Below are 23,445 nucleotides of genomic sequence, written 5' to 3' on the forward strand. Positions count from 1 at the left end.
GGAGGCAGCAGGACACAGGCAGCACCGACTATTTCAGTGGACACAAAGCTGCTCTCACAGTGCTTTGGCTCAGCTGGGCTCTCTCCATCCCCAAGGGCAGCTCAGGACAACCCCAGCAGAGGATGGCCTTGAACAAGGGGCTCAGCAGCTCCTTGGGGCACATCCGTGACCTGCACCTGGACCGTGATCTTCTCTGGAGTCTTGCAAAGCAGCCTCTTGTCCTGCCCCATCTGCCTCTTCCACAGCAGCTTGTTGCCCTCTGCCCTGGGCTGGGCAGTGGGGGTCCCCGCGTACCCCAAACTCCCTTCTCCAGCCTCTCCAGTAAGTGCCATGTATCAGAGCTGTGCAGACTATTTTAGCTACCCTTCCCTGAGAGATCCTCTGACTCAACCGAGTTAGAAAGATGCTGTTTGTATGAAGTTATTTGGAAACCATGCACAGAGGTAGAACTAGGAATCAAGAATTTTATTTCATGGCATGAACATGCTCCAGGGACACAATACTGATATATACAGTATAATGAATAAAGTTTAATCATAAAACAAAGAATAATCAGAAATAAACAGAGTTAGAAAACCAATAAATAGGAAGACAAATTATACAAACAGAATAGCAGTTTCTCCTACATAGAGGACTGGCTAAGCAGAACTGTTGAGAAAGGCGAAAGCTGGACATGTGCAGACGGTGTCAGTCAGTGAAAGGCACTAAGGACCATCTTCCCCTCCTCTTAAAGAAAGGATCAGGAACAAGTTAAATATGAAATAATTCATTTACACAACATAAGCAACATAAAGCGTCAAAAACTTCATGTTAAAGTTGCTGTTCTGGAATGAGGGGAACCTTCTGGTAGCAAGATGCAGAGATCAGCACACACAATATATATATATTATGGTAGTATGACTTTTGATAAATACTACAGAGCACGTACTGACCTGGGACGAGCACGGCTATATTAAGCTCTTAAAAAAAACCCCACAAACCAAACCCTTCCTCATTAAAACATGTTATGGACCCATGAGACATTCAGATTGTCCAGGGCTACAGAGAGGGCCCATATGGTAAACCCGCAAGCCAGACTGCCTGGTTTTAACAGAAAGTTCCCAGAACTTCAACAAAACACACCAGTTAAAAGGCGAGGCAAGCTGAGCATGACAGCATTCCACTTAAAGTCCTCCTGTAAGAGCAGATAATTTGTTCTCCAAGCCCCTGTAAGGGGGTTACACCCGGTTTCTGTAATCTGCCAACTGAAGGTCTGCAAGCTATTATTTATTGTTTTCTCTGCCCCAAGGCTCACTTAAATATGCAGAGTACTATTGTTTTCAGCAGCAGGACTGTAACATTAAATCGTAAAGCATACGCCTTTATAGATAAGTTTTAAATGTTTTAAGTGCAGTGCCATGGTTCACAGTAGTATCTTTAAGCCACTGATGTTTGTCAGGTAAAAGAATTTTCAATGGTCTTTTAGAAAGCACAGTTCAGGAGAAGCTCCCTCAAAAACAGATCACTCAGCAAACCTTAGCAAAAGACGTAACGCAAAGGGAAATACAGGAGTTATCCCTGGTTCTGAGAACTAGTGCGGGCCAAAATTATGCATCTCTGCTTGGACTGAACTCACATAAGGCCTAAGGCAAAGCAGCATTTAAGCCATTTCAGCCTGTCCTGTTTGACGAGAAGCATGAACGTGAGATAACCCAACTCTACCCACACACATTCAAAGTATCATCAGCTCTTCAAGGGCAAACCCAACTACAGCTTTGATCAGACAAAAATTCTCAGTATTTATGTCTTTAAATGCTAGGCCAGAGAAAACAAGTGTCAGTGTTTGTATTTGTATCTTGTATGAACTTAGGTGATGCTCCCTCCCCCCCAAAATATAGGGCGTTATGTACTTTAGCTCATGATCCTGAAAAACACATTTTAAAAAAACAGGGGAAGGCTTACAACTCATTTAGAATAGCACTGAATATATCTCCAGAGCAAAATATGCCCTTACAAGACCAGTTTTAACTATTACAGATCCTGTTACAGGGTCACAAGGTACATCCAGTTAAGCATCACGGCAGTAAGAAAGGAATAGCAACCTTTAACTACTCTAAGTACTTCACAAGAACATTCTGGTAATTGCAAACATGGCTACTAGCAAGAACTTGGGACACCTAAGGAGCTGTCCTGTTCTTGCTGTCATGCTTAAGGACTCGCTCCTACTAGTAATCACAGCTTTTTAAACCTCTAGGTAACACTAAGATCACAGGGAAGTTACGGCTAATTACCACCACCCTGGCATGGGAACCATTACGATGCCTGCAGCTGATGTGTTCCAGCACGAGTTATAAAGCACGCACAATCCAAAGGAGATGCATTTGCTCTGACACAAAAGCAATGTATTAAAGTGATATGTGTCTATTAGCAGCATAAATATCAAAGAAAAAGAGCAGCCACCACAAATAAATGGTTATCATCAGAGACCGGAATTGTTTTCCTCTCAGAGCATAGCCAGAAACCCGAGAAAATCTACACAGGAACACACAGTTATTTCAGGGGATGTTACTGTTCTGGGAAAATTGGGCGATTCGTGCCTGTTTTAATATAGGAATCAAATTCACCCGCAGGTTAGAGTGCTGGTGCAGTGCCCTCATAGCCAGGGATGAGAAAACGGAGCCAGAATGCTCCCAGTCCCGAGGCTGAAGCCAAGCCCTGGTATTACAGCACTCCCCTTAAATAATCTCTGCTGTTGTTCAGGTTACAAAACAATTCACATATGTTTAAAAAATTCCATCTGAAAAGCATAAAAAGCAGCCAAAGCAATGCTGCAACACAGTCTTAAAAGGAGGGGGGAAAAAAAAAAGCTCTCTTGCCTTTGCATCAAAGGCCTCGCTCTCCACCGTGCCAGCAGATCACACGCAAAGAGACAAAAATAAAAAGCACTACTTAGACACACTTGTTTTCTGTTGCACTTAACCAGAGCATGGTCCCTTCCCAGAAGTCTCAGACTTTTGTAGTTCACGATTCCCCTACCCAACTACTTTCTTTGTACAGCAAGACAGCAAACGAAGGGAAAAGGGCTGTGTATTTGATACACAATACGATCAGGTTAATAGCCACAGTGCTGAATATTTAAATAAAAGGGTTTGATGCTCTTAATTCAAAGGTTTGTAGCAACCACATTCAAACACAGATCAGTGCAACAGAGGACAATAGTGAAAGCTGCCAGTTATGTGCAAAGCAGGGCATAAATCAGATTTACCAGCCTTAAATTTTAGGATTTCACCAACCGTTTTGAGCTAACATGCCTAGCACTTAAACACACATCTAGAACCCTTATTTTCTATACATTTCAACAAGGATTGCCAACAATAGTTTCCCTGCACAACACGTTTAACACATGGAATTTCACAACCATCATATATACCAGTTTAATATTATGTTAATATAACATACAATATACAGGCAACTAAGGAAAAATACATTTCTTTAAAATAAAGCTCCATACCAGCAAGGTATGGATTTTATAGCCATGTCAAACCGTGCCATCTCTTGAACTCCATATTCTGGCCAAATCTTATACACTCACTGATTTTTACAGCAATTCTGAACAGGTCACACCTACTGCAGCAGAGAGTCAATGACGGCTCCTGGCTTTGCCGAACGTTTTCTGTTTGGAGAGCAGAAAGGAAAGGGAAAAATAACACCATGTACACATCATTATGCTGTCTAGGAAAGACAGGGACCAGCCACATTTCAAGTCAAAACTACACAGCGTTACTCTTCCACGGGCATTTGTCAAAACCAAACAAGCAAAAATAAGCAAGAAAACCCATGCTGAAATCTCCCCCAACAGCACATTACTTTCCAGTAATAACAGTATAATCACTGTCAACCCGTCAGATGTTAAACTGAACCACAGAACACAATTAAATAAAGCAAGAAGCCGGAAGAGGGGGATGCAGCAAAACAGCACCAGAAAAATCCCCAGACAAGTCTTTCTGGACAAGATTTTACTGTAGTAAAGAGATTTCAGTTTGGTTCTGTCACACTGGGCACGGCTAAACTTCATACCATGCAAAATTGTAGCATTTTGCCTTCTCATTAAGCAAGTGTTAGAAGACTTACGGTAAGTGTGCATGCACAAACTTAAGCCTTCCCCTGGGTAAATCCCCCATTACACATAGATACTCCAAATTTCTTCACCTTCTACCAGTCTTGGGCCTGGATCTTCCTTTTGAAGTCCTCGGCCTCTCCAGCTTCATCAGAGATTGCCTCAAGCTTTCTTCAGTGTAAGCTAAGTAAACATGGGAAAGGTCCACTTCAAAGGGCTAAAAAAATCCCCAAAAAACCCCCCACAAAACAAAAACATCAGAATCATTTTATACACTGATCAAGAGTGCTTTTGTAACACTAGAAAGACTCGTCTCCAAAAGGAAAGAAAAGGGAAGCGGGACAGTTTCCCTATAGAGAGGCAGCAGAACTTAGACCTAAGCAGTTCAACACATGCTTATAGAAATCACTCACATCTTTTTCTTTTTTGTCCAGGACAGGCGTCTGTTTCCTCATATTGTTTCCTGTGTATGCAACACATTTCTTAAAGAAAGAAAGGTCTGTTAGTAACATCCACTGTGCACAGTAAAACTGACTACAGCTTTATCAATCTACTCGTGGGCTCAACTGAACTCCTCAGAAGCTCGTGCTAACATCAGCTTGCACCAGAGCCAGTCGGCCAGCTTACCAGCTGCCATTCTCCTATGTCTTCATTCCAGTGAACGTAGTTTTCAATCATTTCCTAGAAAGAAATTAGAACAGTAACTGCTACAGACTTGCACAACGTATGCTCCAGATGCGTTTTCCAGAACATACAGCCCAAAAAGCCTGGACAAGCTGCTTAACAACAGTCTTGACCATTCCAAGTTGTTTTCATCAGGACAGCCATACCGTGTTCAAAACCCCCTGTTTACACTCTGAAGACTGCAGACGAGACAACTACCACTCCCAGACTGTATGCATTGGAGTTCCTGCTAAAGCATGGGCTTCCCATTACACCAATGCCATCAGGATAGCAGTAAACACAAACTAATATGCAAAAAATGAAATATTAAGGGAAAAGCTTTTACATTTTCTGTTAAATAGCATGCATCATGTTTAAGCTTATTAATTTTCTGAACATTGGGGTCACGAAGAAAACAAGAGTTCGAAGTTCAGTCTTACTAATTTGCATTAATATCCAACGCCAGCAAGCACAACTTCAAGCACAGTGGAAAAAGAGGGTTTGAACAGACCCAAAGCATGGGCACACAGTGAATATACCACTTATACGTGATGAACATGGGGGGTTTTTTTAACCCTTAGGAAAATATGCTGCAAGAGAACCTAAATTAGTGTATTTCTCTGCTTACAACCCCCCACCACATTAAACACTGCTTCCCTAATCCAGTTTCTATATCATGGAATTGTAGCCAGTTATCAAAACCCCAGAGAAACACAAACAAAGCCATTCTGCATTCGGTATTCACGTTATGCTGGTTTTGGAGCCAGACACACCCACCAGCTCTCATCTTCCTCCAGTCAAACGCCAAGCAGTCCACCAGGCTACAAGAGTCACTTGACGAAAAGCATCTTTTCCTACTTTAACATCACCTGGTTCTAACAAGCCAGGTAATGGCACAAACACAGGAACACAACCAAGTTGCACCCGCCCCGCTGAGCCACAGCCAACAACAGCTCACAGCAACAGACACCAACTCATTTGTGCTGCAGCTCAGCAGACAAGTGCCAATCAGTTCACTGTCAATACCTCATGAAGAGAGAAGAAGCCAACTCATTCCATTTGTTGGACAGAAGAAAAGCTGGCGGGCTCAGTGTGCCTAGAACAATCCTACATCACAGGCTTCGGTTCTTTGTCTTTACCTGGTAGTCCTGAGGAATGAAGTTGTCTATGATAAGCATCTGAAGACGAAGTTCCCTGCTGAGCTGCCGAATATTCTCTAGCAATCCTTCGATCTCTCTCTGATGCTCTTGTTGCAGATCTGCCATCTGAATACAAAACAGGCATTGGAGAGGCAGCAGAGCTAGCTTAAAACACGGTAACAGCCTAAAAAAAGTCTTCTGCCTATACGAGGTTTTTTGGAAACAAAAGCAAACGCTGGCTATGAGTACTAGAATATTTATCTCCGAAGAATAAACCCTCTGAAACGTTCCAGCTCAGAGATGACTGAAATAGCATTAAGCTCTCAGTTTCATAAAAACTAAACTGGCCTTCTGCCAATCCAAGCTCTGCACCAGCTAAGAGCACATGAAGAGTGTGCAGACAAGTCCCTGGCAAGATTTCAGGGAAAATCTCTGATCCCAAAGACAAAATGCACTTTTCATGAAACAGCGATTCTAGATGCCAGCCAAAGGACACGTTGATCTAGTGTGACTGAGGAAGAGACGATGAGGGCAACAGGCAGAAAGGACAGATAGCCAAAAGCAGAGGAGCATTTTGGCTGCTGCAAAGCAGGAGTATGGGGCTTCTGGCAAACAACTTCTTTCTTGTTTCAGAAATAACCCGTGTTTTTCCTTTAAGTTACAAATATCTCAGTGTCTCACACATACCTCCCTTTTCAGCCTGGCTTGGGGAAAGCTCTACAACATGCCGCTGTGAAGCTCTGACACCAGACTTAGATCTTTTTGAATTACATGAGCCAAATGGACAGCACAGAAAGACATTTCTAAACATATGGCACTTTTTCCAGTGTTAAAGCTGATGGCTTACCCTTCCCAGCTATAGTCCCTCACGTGATCACAGGCTGAGGAATTCGGGCACTAACCTCTGATTTTGCAGCCATAAGCATGGTCCAAACTTTCTTCAGCTTTTTGGTTTTCCCTTGTGCTTCTTCCTGGAGGCTGGTGTACTTCTCCTCAATGTCCAAGCGTTCTTGCTGTGTGCAACATTTAGCACAGACATCCACACATTAACATAATCAAAGAAACTATCTGCAATAGTATAAACAAGAGGAGAAACTACTTGAACAAAACAAGGCATTTGCCAAGGGCACAGAGACCTGGCTTAGCCAGGCTGGCTCAGACCCACAGTGACCGCACTGCCAATGTGTGGCTTCTGAAGTGGTTAGCTTGTGCTGTGCTTTCAGAGCAGAGCCACGTTTCATCCACGTGAGCAATGCTGAGGCACAAAACGCGGTGCATCCTGCCATTGCTGTTTTCAGACAGCGACAGCTTATAACCCCACCTCCTTCTCCTCAAGCTCCTTGCGAAGCTGTTCTGCTCTCTTCCTTCGTTCTTCCAGTTCCATATTTGATTCTTCTAGAAGCTTCTCTTGCTCCTCTGCTTTTGCCAGCAAGTCCACTCCTCCCACAATCACCTTCTTCTCCAATGCCGACAGTTTTTCCAACAGGGACTGGTGCTCTTGTCTAGAGAGACGGGTAAGTGAAAAACTTCCTGTCCTACAGTGCTCATGAGGCAGCAGGTCCAGCTCAGTTTTACAGCCCAGACAGCATTCACAGGGCTGGAAAAACTTGCCTTGCTGCCAAGGGTTTAAGTGGGGCTGAAGCAGTGCAAGTGAATGCATGGAGTTCCCTGAGCTCCAGCTCCCACCACTTTCGTGCAAGCAAAACCAGGTCAGTAGGAAAGTCTCTCCTCCTGCTGCAAGTCCCCTCTGTGAGGGACTGCAAGGCACCAGCGACATTACCAGGCTACCCAAGGCACCCCCTCCCCAAGGGCCCTGCCGGCACAGCAATGCCCAGAGGCAGCTGCAGAAATGAATGGGAGTGAACAGAGATCAAGGCAGGGCGTCTGAGATGCAAACCAGGAACACTGGCTGCTGTTGGAGCAGCCTCTGACAGCAGGACTGTCCTATTTACATGGGCCAGGGCGATCTCAGCAGAGAACCCCCACACCCAAAAATGACACGCTCATGAGTGTGCTGCAAGAAGCCTGGCTTGCTACACAGCTACTGCCCACGGACCAAGCAGTACAGCAGTACTGCTGCTTTTTGCAGGTCTCCAGGGTTTGGAGGATTCATTTATGTTTCTAGGCTATTTCACACAACTAGATAAAGTTAAGAGAAGAAAGAAGTGGCAAAAGGATAAAGTTTGTCTTTTCCATCTGCTCTAAACTCCGAAGGCAGAGTAAGCTCCTCTTTCACTTCGATAATAGCAAGAGCTGATGCTCAGTTCACACAAAGTTTGACAGGCACCTCACCACACATCCCCAGATATCCATAACTGAGATGTAGATTAAGGAAGGAAAAACCCACATGACCACACAAACTGCTCAGAACAGGGTACTCACTGAGCTTTAAGCAAGTCTTTTTCTCTTTTCTCCAGTTCAGCTCTGGCTTTATTTCTTTCTTCTTCTTCCATATCAAGCTTAGTTTCAAGAGCTTTTCTCTCCTCTTCAATCTTTGCTTGCATCTCTACCATCTTATCAGGAGAAACTTTCTTTTTGCCTTTGGAAGAGATAGGGAAAACAAATTAGTTCACAGAAAAAGTAGATCCAATTCAATACTTGCATTTTAGAAAAATTTAATTAGATGCCAGCTCCAAGCTGGGTACAATGCAGTCTTTCAAATCCCATTTTAACACTGATCAGTTGTCACCAGCTCCTACAGAGCAGGACCACTATAATACTAACACTATAACATAACAGCCCCAAAATAGAAAACCTACAAAGACGACTTGGAGAAGGAACACTGCCTAGAGAGAAGTCTGAGCTGGGAAGCTGGGTGGTTCTAACTATGTTGATTAGGCCAAATGAAGGAAAACAGAAGCCTGCCTTGACCTACAGCTACAAGAGCTAAGCTGCCAAGAGTTACATACTCAAATTTCAGATTAGCATCGCCACCACACCCCTCATTCATTGTCCCCTTTACAGGCTTACCTACTGCAAAGGGAGCATATCAGTATTTTAAGAATGCACTACTATGAAAATACAGAGGCTAGAGAAATTCAGAACACCTCTATGAAAAACAGGCAATTAAAGACACTTTTGGATGGTATTCGATCTATGTAGCAGTGACTACCCATGGATCTGAGAGTACTGTGTGCTGTGGTGTGCTGTGACTTAACTGTGTCTTTACACCATCACCATGGCTATAGCAAACCAGGTATGTTCCATAGAGGTTTACAAAGGAAGTGACCAGAGCAACTCATTGAGCCTATCGGCCTGAAGGGTTGGTCCCCAACACCTGTGATTTTGAAGCAAAGTGCGAGGCTGCTGCTCTTGGAAGTCACTTCAAGTCTTGAGTCAATGTTCATTGTAATCCCAAGAATGCCTAAGGCAGGTGAACACAGAGATCCCTGGGGGTTATTTGGAGCGAGACCGCCCAGCCTACGTGCATTTCCTCAAATCCACAAGTCTCCCAACAAGTCCTTAACGTCCCTTTATTCACTACAAGCTAATACCTCCTTTTCTTGTTTTGCTGTTCTCCAGACATGGGAAAAATACCCCAGCAGAATCCAGATGCTTAGAAACTAACAGAAGGCACGGACTGTCAAGGGACTGTTTTTCAGTGACATAATGCATATGGTCAGAACGTGCTTGAGAAAGCTGTTTTTCAATAAAAGGCTTCCCTTCCCTCCAGTTTTCACAGCATTCAGCTTCATTTATATCCATATATAGCCTCTAGCAGAGAGAGAAAGTGTACTGTATTTCTAAACACTCATGCACATACATACATATCTGTATGCATGTTTGTTCATGCACACAGGAGAATGCCATTAGTTTTGAGGCAAGGTGAGGACTTCAGCACTACAGCAAACAATGTTAGTTTCCATCTGCTAAACTCAGGAATCAGATAAGCACTTATTTCTGGATCTGTGGTGAAAAAAGGTCTCCCACTAATTAGTCTGAGTAAGAAGCTTTCTGAACATGCTGCATAGAGATCATCATATAAAAAGATAAGCCAGATAAAGGCTTCTTACTGTTAGTACACATCCCTTTATATTCTCAGTTTAGGAGGAAAAAGGTGAACTAAACCAAGTTGTAAGACCCAGAAGCTCAGCAGTTGTATCATAAGGAGGTGGAAATCAATTACACCAACCTGCTTGGTCTTGCATTAAGAGGAAGTAGAAAGCAAATCGCAGAGAGGCAGCATATGCATAAAAAGAGGAGGAAAGAAAATATATTATTGCTTTGATCATTTTGGACAAAGATCAGCATCAGAACAAGCATTAATTTTATATGCATATTTCTAGAGTAGAAAACACAGGATAATAATCACTAAAAAACCTCCATTAGAGCAAACATTAATGCATCATGATCTTATGCTAAAGCAGAGAAAGTTTCTGTACTTCAGAGTGCTTTGCATATCAAGGGTAATCTTCAGATCACTCTTGCATTCTTCTGCCCATTCAATGCAATGCAGAATTTAAATGTAATATTACGAGCCTGCCGCAAAGATCATGCCCTAAGAAACAATTGAAGAGGGTAGATTTCTTCTTCCATAAGAGACTTAATGCTTCCCCCAGCTCAAGATAGCCAATTCTGTTCGATTACCTGTAGAATATTAGCATACAGAAGACTCGTTCTAAGTTTTAACCACGTTTCCAAGCCAATTCTTTGCAAGATACATGACAGCTGCACATAGGGAGTCTCAGCAAAAGATTTCTCCATTTAATTACACGGGGTATTAGTAGGTTAATTTGCAGTAACTGATGCTTCCATAGAGGTATATAGCCAGTTTTGGTTATTCAAGCAAGTGCAGCAAAGAAGGCAGGACAGGAAAGTGATAATGAGAGACACCACATGCAAAAGGGTCACGCCTGAGGACAGTTAATATCCCAAACCACACATAGCCACACTTATCCTAATCACCAAAAGCCCAGTGCAACTTCCACAGAGCTGTCTCCAAACTTGCAGGAGATGGACTCATCCACCCACTGCCGCATCAGCAGTTTGCTATTAACTGTCCTCATCCAAATAACATACTCAGGTTTCAAGCAAGCTTTGGAAGACCAAGTTTGAAGCAAGCAGATTCCAAGCCTACCATCATATGACCCACCAAAGGTCTCCCTTAGGTTGTGATGCTTCTTAACCTGCTACCACGCTTTGAGCCAATGCTTTCCACTAACATAACTAGTATAAATGTGACTAACTATAGAGGAATACTTTCCAGACTCTCTCCACACATGAAGGAGAGTAGATGGCATCTATACAGAATAACCACAACAGTGGGTGAAGTCGCTACAAGCCAAGTCCTGAGATGTGGTTTATTTCTTTAGTCATCACTAATTGTTCATAGGGGTGTTAAAGGCACAGAGCCCCCTCTCTGACCAGGAGCAGACCATACTTTCCTCACTGCTAGACCAAAATCTAGATCCCTTGTTCCTCTGAAATAAGTCCCACAGTGATCAAGAACTTAATGTCAAGGGGCAGTTAAACCCCAACCACCACTGAGGATTTTTTTTTAATTATCTGTCAAAATAAAGCCAATCAACCGAGCATTACCATGTCTTCTCTGCAAGTATAAACCTCATGTTGTTCGAATGTTGACTGCTCCATTCATCTTCTCCAAGACAAATTTTGAGAAGGCAGAGGCCAGTGTAACACAGCACAACCCATTTCACCTGTCCAGCTGTCCTTTTATGAACTCATATTACAGCAACTCCCATAAAAAGTTAGCTCAGACTTTTCCCCGATATTTCAGAGGGAGCATTTAACACAAGTTGCAAACTGACTTTTTGAACCTATTATTTCTCAGTTGTCTTGAAACCTTGCTCAAGCAGCATTCTAAATTGCTTCCTATTCTCTCACATATGTGGCTAACAACGTGCACATTGAACAACTGTTTCAAGCACGGAAGCAGCAAAGGAAAGGCATGCTTTAGCAGAGTTAAAAGTTCAGGTTTATCTTTCCAACAGACATAGCAGGGAAAGAGTGCAGCGTTGCAAAATGGAGTGTGCAGATTATGGAAAGGCCAAAGCTGAAAGGACTTAAGAGCTCCCACTCACTAGTGAAGGACTTATCCAGAGGTTTCTCTATGACAGAGCATGTGGAGTCTGAACTACTGCTGCTGCTACTGCCTGGAAAACAGAAATGTGTCCCACAGAAAACCCAGAGAGGAAGAAACATGCAGATGGGAAGTTAGTTCTAAGGGAAAGAAACCCAGAAAGGCCAGCAACCTAGTTCAAAGAGCAACAAGTTCCCATTAGGAAGCATTTGCTAGGATCCCTCCCAGACTCAGCTTGCAAAGCCACCATTTCCCAGCACAAAATAGCATGCTCAGAAAGACACTTCTGTTAAAACCCATCTTAACCAGCTAACAGCTTAAAACCACATGCCAAGGCAGCTTCCATTTCAAGCAACAACAGCACAGAAAACCAGATCATAGTGGAGAAGGCTGTGGGTATCTGCAGTAGCAGAGGATTCAACCAGGAATCCTTTCCAGTCTTGTGTACATGGCAGTGGGCCCTTTTCCCTCTGGAAGGCAGAATCAGCTCACCCAGGGACAGTTACTGTGCCTGCTCCTCCTGAGCAGCACCCTTACTTAGGGAACTTAGCTCAGTAGCTCGTTTGGAAGCTAAGTCAGTCAGTTATTTGCCCTCTGCTCCTTTCAAGCAGGATTTTGAAGGTGGTCTCCTCTCAGGAGGAGATTTGGGCAGGACTTGGTTCTTGATGGAGACAGTAGTCAATCTTTTTGCTTCTAGAAATTACCAAAAGGTGAAAAATGAAGTTGTTACAACTATCAAAGGTCATTATGACTCCACTTGGACAGATACCAAAATAAAAAGAGTGCATCTAAAGCAGGAATGCTTAACAGGATTTTTTTTAAACATATGTGGGTGCTTCAGGACAGGAAGGCAGTTTGAATGTCAAAATTAGTTTACTAGAGAAGCTAGGTGTAGCACTGGGCTTGACTTCTCTACTCCCCATGAAGAAACATCAGGGTGGTTCCAGGGCCATAGCAAGCTCCCTGAAGCCACAGCATCCCACAGTACACACTGACCTGCAGTTTTAGGTTCAGCAACACCTCTTGGGGTTTATACGTTACGCAGTACTTTAACACTGGCGCAGGACAAAGCAAACTTCACCATGGAAGTTCCAGCGTGCTCCCAAACAAGGAACATGCAGCTCCCAATCAGCTTTTCAACTTGCATAAAAACACCCAAAGGTCAAGTTTTTCCTCCATCAACATAAAATAGGACACCAGAAGTCAGTCACTGAACATCCATAAGACAGATAATTCTTTGCCTAGACCAGAGCCAAAATTCCCCTCCAACCATTTCCATGGTTATAAAATCCAGCATCTGCCTACCATTGATCTTTGCTGTCGTCTTCCTCCCACCTCTGCAAGCAGGAGAAGTTCCACAACACCAGTCACAAGCCATTCACAGCCACCTTGCAGCAACCAGGGAGCCACCACAAAAGAAGGTGTTACCACAAGCACAACTACCCAAGTGGAAGCAGATACTACGCAGGTTCAGAGCTGTCCATCTATAGAGACGGCACCAAATAACTTCGTTTCTAGAAGACGCATGATAATTGCAGCGGCAGTAGGGCAGCTCTACAACTCCACTTTTCCCCGCCTGGCTCTCGCTACAGTTTCTGGCACTGGCTGCTGGTTGAGATCAGTGGCACTGACAGGAGTCTCTACTGCCTTACCCCGCCGTTTCTTCCGCTTCTCCCCGTCCTCTCCAATCTCCCCATCGTCATCTTCATCCTCCTCTTCAGAATCACTGGTCTCAGAACCAGAGATCTCTTCCCCTAGAAGACAAGAGCATGCTTTTTGATGTGCCTTCCTTCACCTCATATCAGCTTGTTGCTGTGGCAGCAGTGTTCATCCAAATCCAGCCATATCTGACATCAGCTTACAAGCACCTGCAGAAGCCATTAACTGTTGAGCAGACAGGCAGCTTGCCATGGCTCAGGAAACTTAAGGAAAACCAAAATAAGCATTTTAATACTGAAGTCACTCTGTATATGCTAAAAGGTCAAGTGGGTGCTTTTCATGGGAAATAAGTCATCCTTGCACTGCTGAAATATTAAGCTATGAAGTTTTCCTAGCAGGATCTCCCCATGCCTCCTCTGCCATCTCAGATGGAGGAGAAAACAGCCAGATGAACAAAGTCCACACAGACTTGCCATTTAATAGACACCTGTATACATGAAGCTAAATGGCTGCTAATTGAGAAAGTGGCCAGTTCCACAAGCACTTATCATTGCTGCCACTGCAGACACAACACTCAGGTGTTTCAGGCCAAGTTTGGAAACCAAACTGAACAGAATCCAGCATTTAACACCCTGGGCCCCCAGTAACATTAGCAAACATACAGCTGTGTGTTCTGTAGTTTAGAGTCTAAAATTTAAGAAGCCACCCTCAGCCCACCAGGGATGAAACAGCTACACCCAAGCTCCCAACCCTTGAAGAATGCATTACTGATTGTTTCCTGCTTCTCCTGAATAGGGCAGAGCCCCAACAGCAAGCCATGTTGGCATTACTGCTGCAGCTGTTGTGCTACAAGCATCTCTCCTGAGAGAGATGATGTGCCAAGGTCACTGTTTAGCAAGCATCCCTCTGGCAGGGTCCTTTGATGTTGATGGATTAATAGTGTGTCAATGCCATGAAGTTACAGGGCTTAAAGCAGCTTCTTGTTTCTCTACACATTGTTTGAAAGTCAGCCCCAGTTCTAGCTCCACAAATTTGCTTTTTCTCCTGAAAAATGTGTCCCTCTTCCTCAAACAGAGAAAATATTTGACCTTTTGTTATGGTACATTGAATTCCCTACACCATCCCCAGAGCCCTCCGGCTCAGCAGGCGAGCCCAGGCACACGGCATTCGGCTCAGAAGCCATCGCTTACCCTGGTGCCAAGTGCCACCTAGCGGGCAACACCCGGGCCCCCACCAGCACCCCGCTGCCCTGGGGACCCTGCTCCTGCGACCGAGCAAGGCAAGCACCACCAGGACCCCGACCAGCTGCTGAACTCGTGTGACACATCTTCAAAGAGTGGAGAACGATCCCACTCAAATAGAATGAGCGTTGGTATAGAGAGAAGCACTAGGAGGAAGGGGAATCTCACCTTCTTCCAGCTTTTTCTTAAGCTCTTCAATTTCTTTTTGAAACTGGCGGAGCAAAGCATCCTTGGGATCTTCATTAATCCTGGCCTTGTTCTTTATGTTCTTGGCTCGGTTTGCATACCTGAGAGTGCTGATGGTCTCGTCGTAGTTGTAGTCTGCTGGACCAATGTTTGCACACTGCCACACATGGAAGACCGAGTTACTGGAGGACAGAGTGTCAGAGCCCTGGACAAGTAATTTCACAGGGACCAAACCCCAGCTCTGCCACTGTAACACTAGTACTCTTTCCCCAGCTTCCCTGCTGCTTCTACACCAACGCTGCCTTTGGCTACCCAAGCACAGCTTCTATTTGAACTTATGTACCTGTGTACATCTGCACTACATTTAGAACCTCATCTGTACAGAGACAAAGAAAAGAGAAACAGGCGCACACAAAAGGTTCTCTAAGCTGCAAACAGCTCTGAAATCAAGAGGTAAATGCCAGGCTGTTCTCATGGCAAAGTCACTATGCTGTCCCTGTAAAAATGCAGCTTGATTGCTGGCACTGGAAAGGGCACCTCTCAGCTCACCATCATGGTTTTGGAGTTGCCCCCCAGGGAATCCTGAAGGAGCCGTGTAAGTTTGGAGTTACGGTAGGGCACATGAGTACTCTTGCCATCCACCAGCGCAGAGATAACATTCCCCAGTGTGGAAAGAGAGAGGTTGATCTTCGTAGCTTCCTTCAGTCGCTGCCCCGTGGCTCCCGTTTTCGCCTGTCTTTCAGAACCCTGGAAAGGGAACAGGAAGCTGAAGCAGGAGTTACAACAGATCCTCTAAACACATCTCCTTCCTCCAAATAGTGTCAGCTACACCTGAAGTCTTGCTAGTGGCCATGTCACTAACCACCTCGTCCATTATTAGAGAATCTGGCTAAGTACCTCAGAGATTGTTAAAGAGACAAGTCAAACAGGTCTTCACTGAAGCTTTCAATGCCAGCAAGTTCTGGATTGCTCAAAGTAATACAGCTGGGAAAGGAATACAGCTTTGTTCATTTGTCCCCATGAACAAAAATGTCATGAGAAGCAAGTCAGCACTTGTGAGGCACCTCAGCTGGAGCTGCTAAACAGCATCTCCAGCCTTTCCTATCAGTAAATCAAGGTAGAACAGCAACATCACAATTATTTTAAAGTTTCCCAGAGGAACCTCAATATACATAATGTAAATAAAGTTAACATGCAGACACTGAATGCCTTTAGTCTCCCCTTTCCTGCATCTTCTCCAAGGAAAGATACTCCACTGTGAAGTCTGGGCTAAAGACACATTTTATCAGCACAATTACATTGGTTGAAAGCGAGTGACAGAGGGAGGGAACCTGCAAGTAATGAACTGCACTGTCACAACCCTCTTAAACTCCTGCAAAGACCTGGTTCTGCTGTCCAGAGAGCTCCTTCCAATGTAGTTTATCTATTTAATAGTTATTTCATAGAACCAAGAGAGCTCTTTTACCAGGACAGGCTCTCGCCGCACTGAAGGCTCTCCCTAGCACTCCTCTGATTTAAGGCCCCAGGTGAATACTTCACAGAAGTATCAGACAGAGGCTGGGCTTTAGCTGTGAAACAGGGGACATGCCCTTTACTGTGCCTTCAACAGTGCACACCTGAGCAGCGATGCCCACCACACATTATGGCAGACCCAGCTGGTCCTACTTACAGCAAGATCGACAAGGTGAAGTTTGCCCATGCGCACGTGCATGTTTCCATCAACCCCCTTCTCACTGCACTCAATAGTGATAGTGAAGATGGCGTGCGAACGAGAGCTGTGCTCATTCATGTTTGTGGCACCAACAGAACCTTTTAATAGAGAGAGAAAAAGCAATGTTGTCTTCAGTAGGAATTGCATGCTCCTGTAACACTCCTCCTGCTCTCAAAGGAGACTTATCCCCACCTCTTTACCCAACCCTGTTTTTCAGGAGACGGAAGAGGGATGCTCAGACTCAGCAGCAAACTGTGTTCTTGGGCACTGAAGTTGCAGCACATCTCCAATCTGGACTAGCACAAGTGCTACAGCCTGCTGTAGCTCTAAGCCAACCACAGACTCCCATCCCAAGAGGAGCAGCAGTTCTCATCTATTTCTTTATGGCTACAAAGCTCGGTAGCCTTAGGCATTCAGAGCTGACTTCTGAAAACAGCTGTAGTTTGAGAAACAGGAACAGAGCAATCCATGCCAAGAGCAACAGTTGTCATGACTTTAGGTCAGAAAAGGATCTGAGCTTAACTAAGAAATCTTCCAGAAAACAAACCACCTCCCACTCACAGCACAGGGCTAGTTGTTGTTCATCCTGATCAGAACTGAAGAGGGAGAAGAACCAAGACGCACACTAGTAGTTCTGACAACGCTGACTGCTCTCACTTCATCCTCCCCTTTGCCGTTTCCCCCGCTGACACTGCCCAATTTGGGAGGCACAGCCTTCTTTACCTGCCCCTGTGCAGAAGCAGTTTGGGAGGATACCTTTTTGCTCTGCTCAGCTGAACAACCTGTCCTGCATTAGGACTAGGCTCTCTTACTGTGGTCACATAACCAGACCTTTGTTCTGAGCTATAAACCTACCCACAGCAAGGCTACGTACGGTTCTTGTGGCCCAGAGTCATGATTCTGTCCATATCATCTGCATTGTTTACAACATAAGCGGAAAGGTCTTTGATATAAACTCCCACATCAGGTCTCTCTTTAACCTAAGAGAGAAACAGTTTAGACTGAGCATCCTTAGGAGACCCCCAATAGCTAATTTCAGCAGTACTGTAACAGCACAGTGATCTACTCCACCAGGTTCTGGTCTGCACATAGAACACCCCAACACTCTGAATCAGAGCGGCTAAGGAAGACTCCTGTAGGACAATATTCCACTCATTTCCCCTGGTGGCAAATCGTGACTTCAAATCTCAGTCTAATTCCCAGAAAGACTGCTGAGGGGCCTTTGGGGCAGAACCGCAGGCACAAAACTGACTCTGAGGAGCAGCCAGTTTCTCACTAGAGAACTGACCAAGTGGAAAAGAGTAGAGAAGTCAGTAGTGATATCCAGCTACTGTATCTCAAAGGAAATAGTACATGTGCTGAGGAGCCCAACCTCCCACTTCCCCTCAAGTACTTCTCTGGTCTTGAAAATATAATATTGCTCACCGATTCAAAACAAACTTCACATTCAGAACAGCAGGCTCACCTCCAGTCTCTGCGTCTGGTCTTTTCCTAGCAGGTCCCGCACTTCTTCGTTGTAAATTTCCAGGTAAGACACACGAACTAAAAACCTGAAGACAAACAGTTGGGTAGCTTTCTTACTAAGACATTTGTTGAAGTCCAACACAGTTACAGAGTGCAAAGAAAATGCAGTGATATACCAACACAATCCTGTTACCCTCTCAAGAACTGCCTAAGCAGGAGTCTTCCAGCCAGGGCCAGAGGCACCATTTCAGTTGTCATTGTCAAGGTCGGGCTCCTACTACAAAACAGACAAACAAAGGACAGAGCAGCAAAGAAAGGCTGTTTACCTTGTATCCCCCTCTGCCTTGGCAATGTGACCAAATATATGAGCAAAGGAATTGGGAATAATGCCTCTAAGCTCAGGAACCGCTCGGACCCCTTCCATGGTGAAAGTTTTGCCTGTTCCAGTCTGTCCATATGCAAAAATAGTACCTGAAGGATAAGAGGATATATGAACAAACTCCAAGAAGTTGCTAACCGTAGTTTTATTTCATCTTTTCTTAGCCTGATGGCACTAAACACCTCTTTTTACAGAGCTGAAATTTTCCACCCACTCCAGTAGATACTGTACAAGGCTAGGAGCATCAGAAATGCTGGACAAACACAGCAAGCAAGGCTGAGCCACTGGTTTTTATCCAGCCTGCAAGATATCCAAGAAAAATCAGCTTGCTTTAACTGTGCAGAGTGATTAAAGTACAGAGTGCTAGTACTCTTAGGTCTCACACACAAAATTAAGGCAAGCCCAATTAATAACATGGTCAATAGAGGAAGATCATTATATACCAACTGCAAACTCAGCTACTGCTAGTGCTCTACACCACAGCAGAAACAGCGTGAGGCTTCTACAACGCAGGCCAAAGCACAAGCCCAGTTCTGAACCTGCAGAAGCAGCTACCATTTGGACTAGATAATCAGCCTGCACAGGAAGACATCCTGAAATTGTACCAAGATCCCAGACTCTGGTACCACAGAAGCACACCGGGTCTTAAGTTTATTAGCCTAGTACTGCTGAAAAATCAAGTTTTCATTGTCAAGCCACTGATATTACCATTCAGAAAAGCTGAATTTTAATCAGCTGAAACCTGGGTGTGTTAGCACAAGAGCTTATTAGGCATTTTACAAACCTTAAAAACTTTGTCATGTGTTGCTTTTTATAGCATACTGTTACGGAAAACAGTAATTTGCTTCCTTACTAGCATCTGCTTTCCCTTACATAATACATTTACATGCATAACAGACACGCACAAATCACAGTCACACTCTTCCCAGCTGTCGGAAGCAACAGATTACCTGTGGGGTAGGGCAGATGTGTTTAACTAGTCATCTTAGTTTAAAACAGCAAAGTTTAGAGGAGAAAAATGCAGCAGTTATATGCAGAAGCCTGGTATGCATACCTAGTTACTGCAGGACCGTGGCAGCTGCCTGGTTACTGAAACTGTATAGCGAAGAGCCGCTGAGAATTCTGATAATGAGATAAAGCGTATATCTTTTGCAAACAGAAGATACAGAATAAACACACAGCTAACTGACCTCAGCTGAGTCTTGTTCATCAGTGATCTCCCACTGTTAATGATCATAGTGGGTATAACCACTGAGTACTCAGAACAGCAAGTACCTCAGGCTATTTTAAGTTAGAGGCCACAACAGAAAAATAGAGGGCTACAGCCCTCCAAAGGTGAAACTCCCTTAGGTAAGATCAGCAGGAACTCTAAAAATAATAGGAGGTGGGATCCTTGACTTAAAACAAGGGACTTACCATTGTATCCTTCAAGGACAGAGTCAATAATAGGTCTTGCAGTTAAATTATAGACATCCAGCTGCTTACTTTCTGGTCCAAACACTGTGTCAAATGTAAATGTCTTGGGAGGCTCATTGGATGAGTCTGTTTTATGAACAGTTATAGTTCCTCTCATTTCATCTACGTTGACTGCCATTTTGTAGCCCGTAGCTTTCTCTCGTTCATTAAGAGGCCGGCATCGAACAACCACCTTGACATTATCACAGCTCTCTGGCTTGTCCAGCTTCTCAGTCTTGTTGATCTATAATTATTAAAAAAGAAAAAAAAATTACACAGGCTGTAACACTACTGTTAACATACCTGCGTGTTAAAGCACAAATGTGCTGAATCAACTCAAGTAGATGCACACACCTCCGTAGGATCACGAGCTCAGGGACTTTAAACCAGAACTGGTTTATAATTAAAGCGGAGATAATAACGTACACTTATTCAGTCAAGGCAACCTTCTTCTGTTTGCTAGGGTGGAAACTGACTGAGTAAATCTTGAGAACATCACATTCAGTATCAGCTAGGAATGTCTTCAAGAAACAATGTCAGGCTTGCAAACAATCTGCAAGCAGCCTGCTGGAGGTTGGTGCAGCCACGCCATTCCTTCCCACAAACACTGAGCATGCTCTCTCACTGGAGCACACACATCTCAAACCTTATGGATGACATAAGCAGATACCAGTGAGCACAGCTAAAGGGAATTAATTTAAGTTACAAGCTTCAGTGTACTTGCCGAGTTTTAATCATTTAGAAAACTCAAGTGCTGTATTATAAAACCTCACAAACCTTTTCTTTCACAAAGTAGTTACAGATTTTGAAGCACCGCTGATCAATCTGATGTCACGTGCTTCTCCTGATTAAATAAATCTAATTCCCAGTTGATCTAGTAAAGTCTAAGACACCACCCTTGGCGACAGGTGCTGCAGCAGAGCATTTAACTACTTTTAAAGCAGCTGTCTTGGATGTCAACAGGAAACAAACCCTGTTTCCAAGTGCCTCTCCCACAGCTGCCATCTGCCTAGATTCCTCCCAGGCCTCAGCAGCGGCCAGAAACAGCTTCTGTCACTCTGGCGAGGGCAGGGAGCTGCTGAATCGCATCTTGGTGGAGGAGGGGGTCCTACAGCCTTACGCTACCACCGTAAGTGCCAGAGTTTCTGAAATCAGCTACAGGATTACAGTGAGCCACACGCCACCCCTCCTCCACTGCACTGTCACCCCCTCCACCACCCCAGCCTGCCAGAGCCCAGCCCGACCCCAGCCCCGAGTAAAGGCCCCCGTCACCGGGCTCCCCCCGCTCGGGGCCGGCCTCCCCGCGGCGCCGAGCGCTGGCAGCAGCGGGCCGTGCCTGCGCAGCGCCCCGGGAAGGCTCGGGGACCCGCCGGGAGGCGAGTCCCGGCCTCACCCCTCGCCCCACCGGCCGCCGCTCGGCCTGACAGGATGGCTCCAGCCGCCCGCCATTTCCCATCCCGCGGGGCCTCCGAACCGCGCCCCCCACCCCTCCGGCCCCCGTGGCTCCCTGTCAGCGGCGGAGGCAAGGAATGCAGGAATCGGGCGGCACCAGGGCCGGTCGCACCGAGCCCCTCGGCGGGCGGGCAGACAGACAGACAGACAGACGCCCCCTCCCTCCCCTCCGCGGCGGGGCTCACCGGCATGGCGGCGGCGCGCGAGCACCCGCCGGGCGGCACAACGGAACAATAACAGCACCGCGCCTGCGCCCGCCCCGCGCCCCCCAGCCAATCCTCGCGCGCTGCGGAGGCCGCGCACCCAATGGCTGACGGGGGAAAGGAGGAGCCCGCCCTGCCCCTCGCGGCCATAGGTGACAGGCTGCAGCCAATGGCCGGGGCGAAGCGGCGGGGGTGGGCGGGGCGTCGCCATGGAAACGGCGTGGGGCGGGTGTCGCCGCGCCTCGATGGCGCCGCTCGCGGCGGGTGCGGGGCGTCCCGGGGCTCCGGCCCTGGGCCTGACACGGCTCGGGAATGACCGACCCTCCGCGGGGCCGGCGAGGCTCCGGGGGCTCTGACAGGGCTCCATGGGTCCAACAGGGCTCCATGGGTCCGACAGGGCTCTGGTGGCTCTGCCAGGGCTCCATGGGTCCAACAGGGCTCCATGTGTCCGACAGGGCTCGGTGGCTCTGACAGGGCTCCAGTGGCTCTGACAGGGCTCTGGTGGCTCTGACAAGGCTCCATGGGTCCAACAGGGCTCCATGGGTCCAACAGGGCTCTGGTGGCTCTGCTAGGGCTCCATAGGTCCAACAGGGCTCCATGTGTCCGACAGGGCTCGGTGGCTCTGACAGGCCTCTGGTGGCTCTGACAAGGCTCCATGGGTCCAACAGGGCTCCATGGGTCCAACAGGGCTCCATGGGTCCGACAGGGCTCTGGTGGCTCTGACAAGGCTCCATGGGTCCAACAGGGCTCCATGTGTCCGACAGGGCTCGGTGGCTCTGACAGGGCTCCAGTGGCTCTGACAGGGCTCCGGTGGCTCTGACAAGGCTCCATGGGTCCAACAGGGCTCCATGGCTCTGACAGGGCTCCATGGGTCCAACAGGGCTCCATGGGTCCGACAGGGCTCTAGTGGCTCTGCCAGGGCTCCGGTGGCTCTGCCAGGGTTGCGGCCAAGCCTCTTCACACAGCCAGAAATTCCATCTCCTTCTTTTCCTGATCCCTGATCGGTGTCTCACTCTCCCCCACCCACCAGGTACTTCTGCACACCCAAACCCTTCTGTCGGCAGGTCGCAGGGTGTTGTTCCAGTCCCACTCCTCACTGTGCTGCCTTTGCTCTGGACACCGAGGCTGGAGTCCCCGAGCAAGGCCAGGAGTAACCAGCAGCAAGCATCAAGCACAGAAACAAGCTGAGGGCTGTAAGTCAGGTGGGAGCCGGAATGTGGACAGGATTGATCTGGGGCTTCCACAGGGGTTTCTGATCTCACCTACCAAATTCACTGGTGCATCACAGGGCCAGGAACACGCCGGTAGTGACAGGACGGGGCTGTTCCTTCATCCCCAGCTGAGCGTCACCAGGTGAGTCAGGAAGGTCAAGCACAAGGTGTTCAGCAAACACAGTGGCTTTGCTATTTATACATTGCCACAGCATTACTCTGAGTTGTACCGTATGCAAAGATTTGTAGACTAATAGTGTAATTTAGCACCAAAAATGTATAACCCAAAGGGCTGGTGAGAGAAGAGGGAGTCATGTGTGGGCAGACAAAGCTGAGGAACAAGAAGGGGTTTAACATAAAATATTGGAACCAGCTCCCCATGGGAACCAGGAGCCAAGGAGAAGGCTGAGGAGAGTGGTTGCGAGAGGTGGGGAGAGCCTGGTGCAGGCAAACATGGCGGAGTGGCCCAGCCCTGGGAGGGGACAGGGGTGCATATGCTCCATAAAACAAAAAAAAGAGGATCCTTCCCTGCGTCTGGAAGGAAAA

General features: G+C 46.3%; 1 protein-coding gene across 5 annotated transcripts; it reads right to left on the reverse strand.

Annotated features, from left to right (window-relative positions):
- Window positions 1–445: 445 nt before the first annotated feature.
- Window positions 446–21,741, reverse strand: KIF3A (kinesin family member 3A). 5 transcript variants are annotated; one of them, XM_075102970.1, is made up of 19 exons: window positions 21,671–21,741; window positions 19,995–20,277; window positions 18,526–18,670; window positions 18,201–18,285; window positions 17,610–17,715; window positions 16,694–16,833; window positions 15,574–15,771; window positions 15,007–15,181; window positions 13,591–13,692; window positions 11,940–12,011; window positions 10,031–10,039; window positions 8,281–8,437; window positions 7,220–7,400; window positions 6,801–6,911; window positions 5,899–6,024; window positions 4,724–4,777; window positions 4,510–4,578; window positions 4,189–4,313; window positions 446–3,652 (listed from the first exon to the last, which is right to left on the reverse strand). In XM_075102970.1, the coding sequence occupies exons 1-19, from the start codon at window positions 21,674–21,676 to the stop codon at window positions 3,604–3,606; spliced, it is 2,193 nt and encodes a 730-aa protein (XP_074959071.1). In that variant the 5' UTR covers window positions 21,677–21,741; the 3' UTR covers window positions 446–3,603. The 5 variants fall into 5 exon arrangements, with proteins under 5 accessions (XP_074959071.1, XP_074959070.1, XP_074959067.1 ...); XM_075102969.1 differs by lacking the exons at window positions 10,031–10,039; window positions 11,940–12,011 and adding an exon at window positions 19,633–19,700 and having other exon boundaries at window positions 447–3,652; window positions 21,671–21,735; XM_075102966.1 differs by lacking the exons at window positions 10,031–10,039; window positions 11,940–12,011 and having other exon boundaries at window positions 447–3,652.
- Window positions 21,742–23,445: the final 1,704 nt, after the last annotated feature.

Source organism: Phalacrocorax aristotelis, chromosome 8 (genome assembly GCF_949628215.1).
Source record: "Phalacrocorax aristotelis chromosome 8, bGulAri2.1, whole genome shotgun sequence".
Lineage (NCBI taxonomy): Eukaryota > Metazoa > Chordata > Aves > Suliformes > Phalacrocoracidae > Phalacrocorax > Phalacrocorax aristotelis.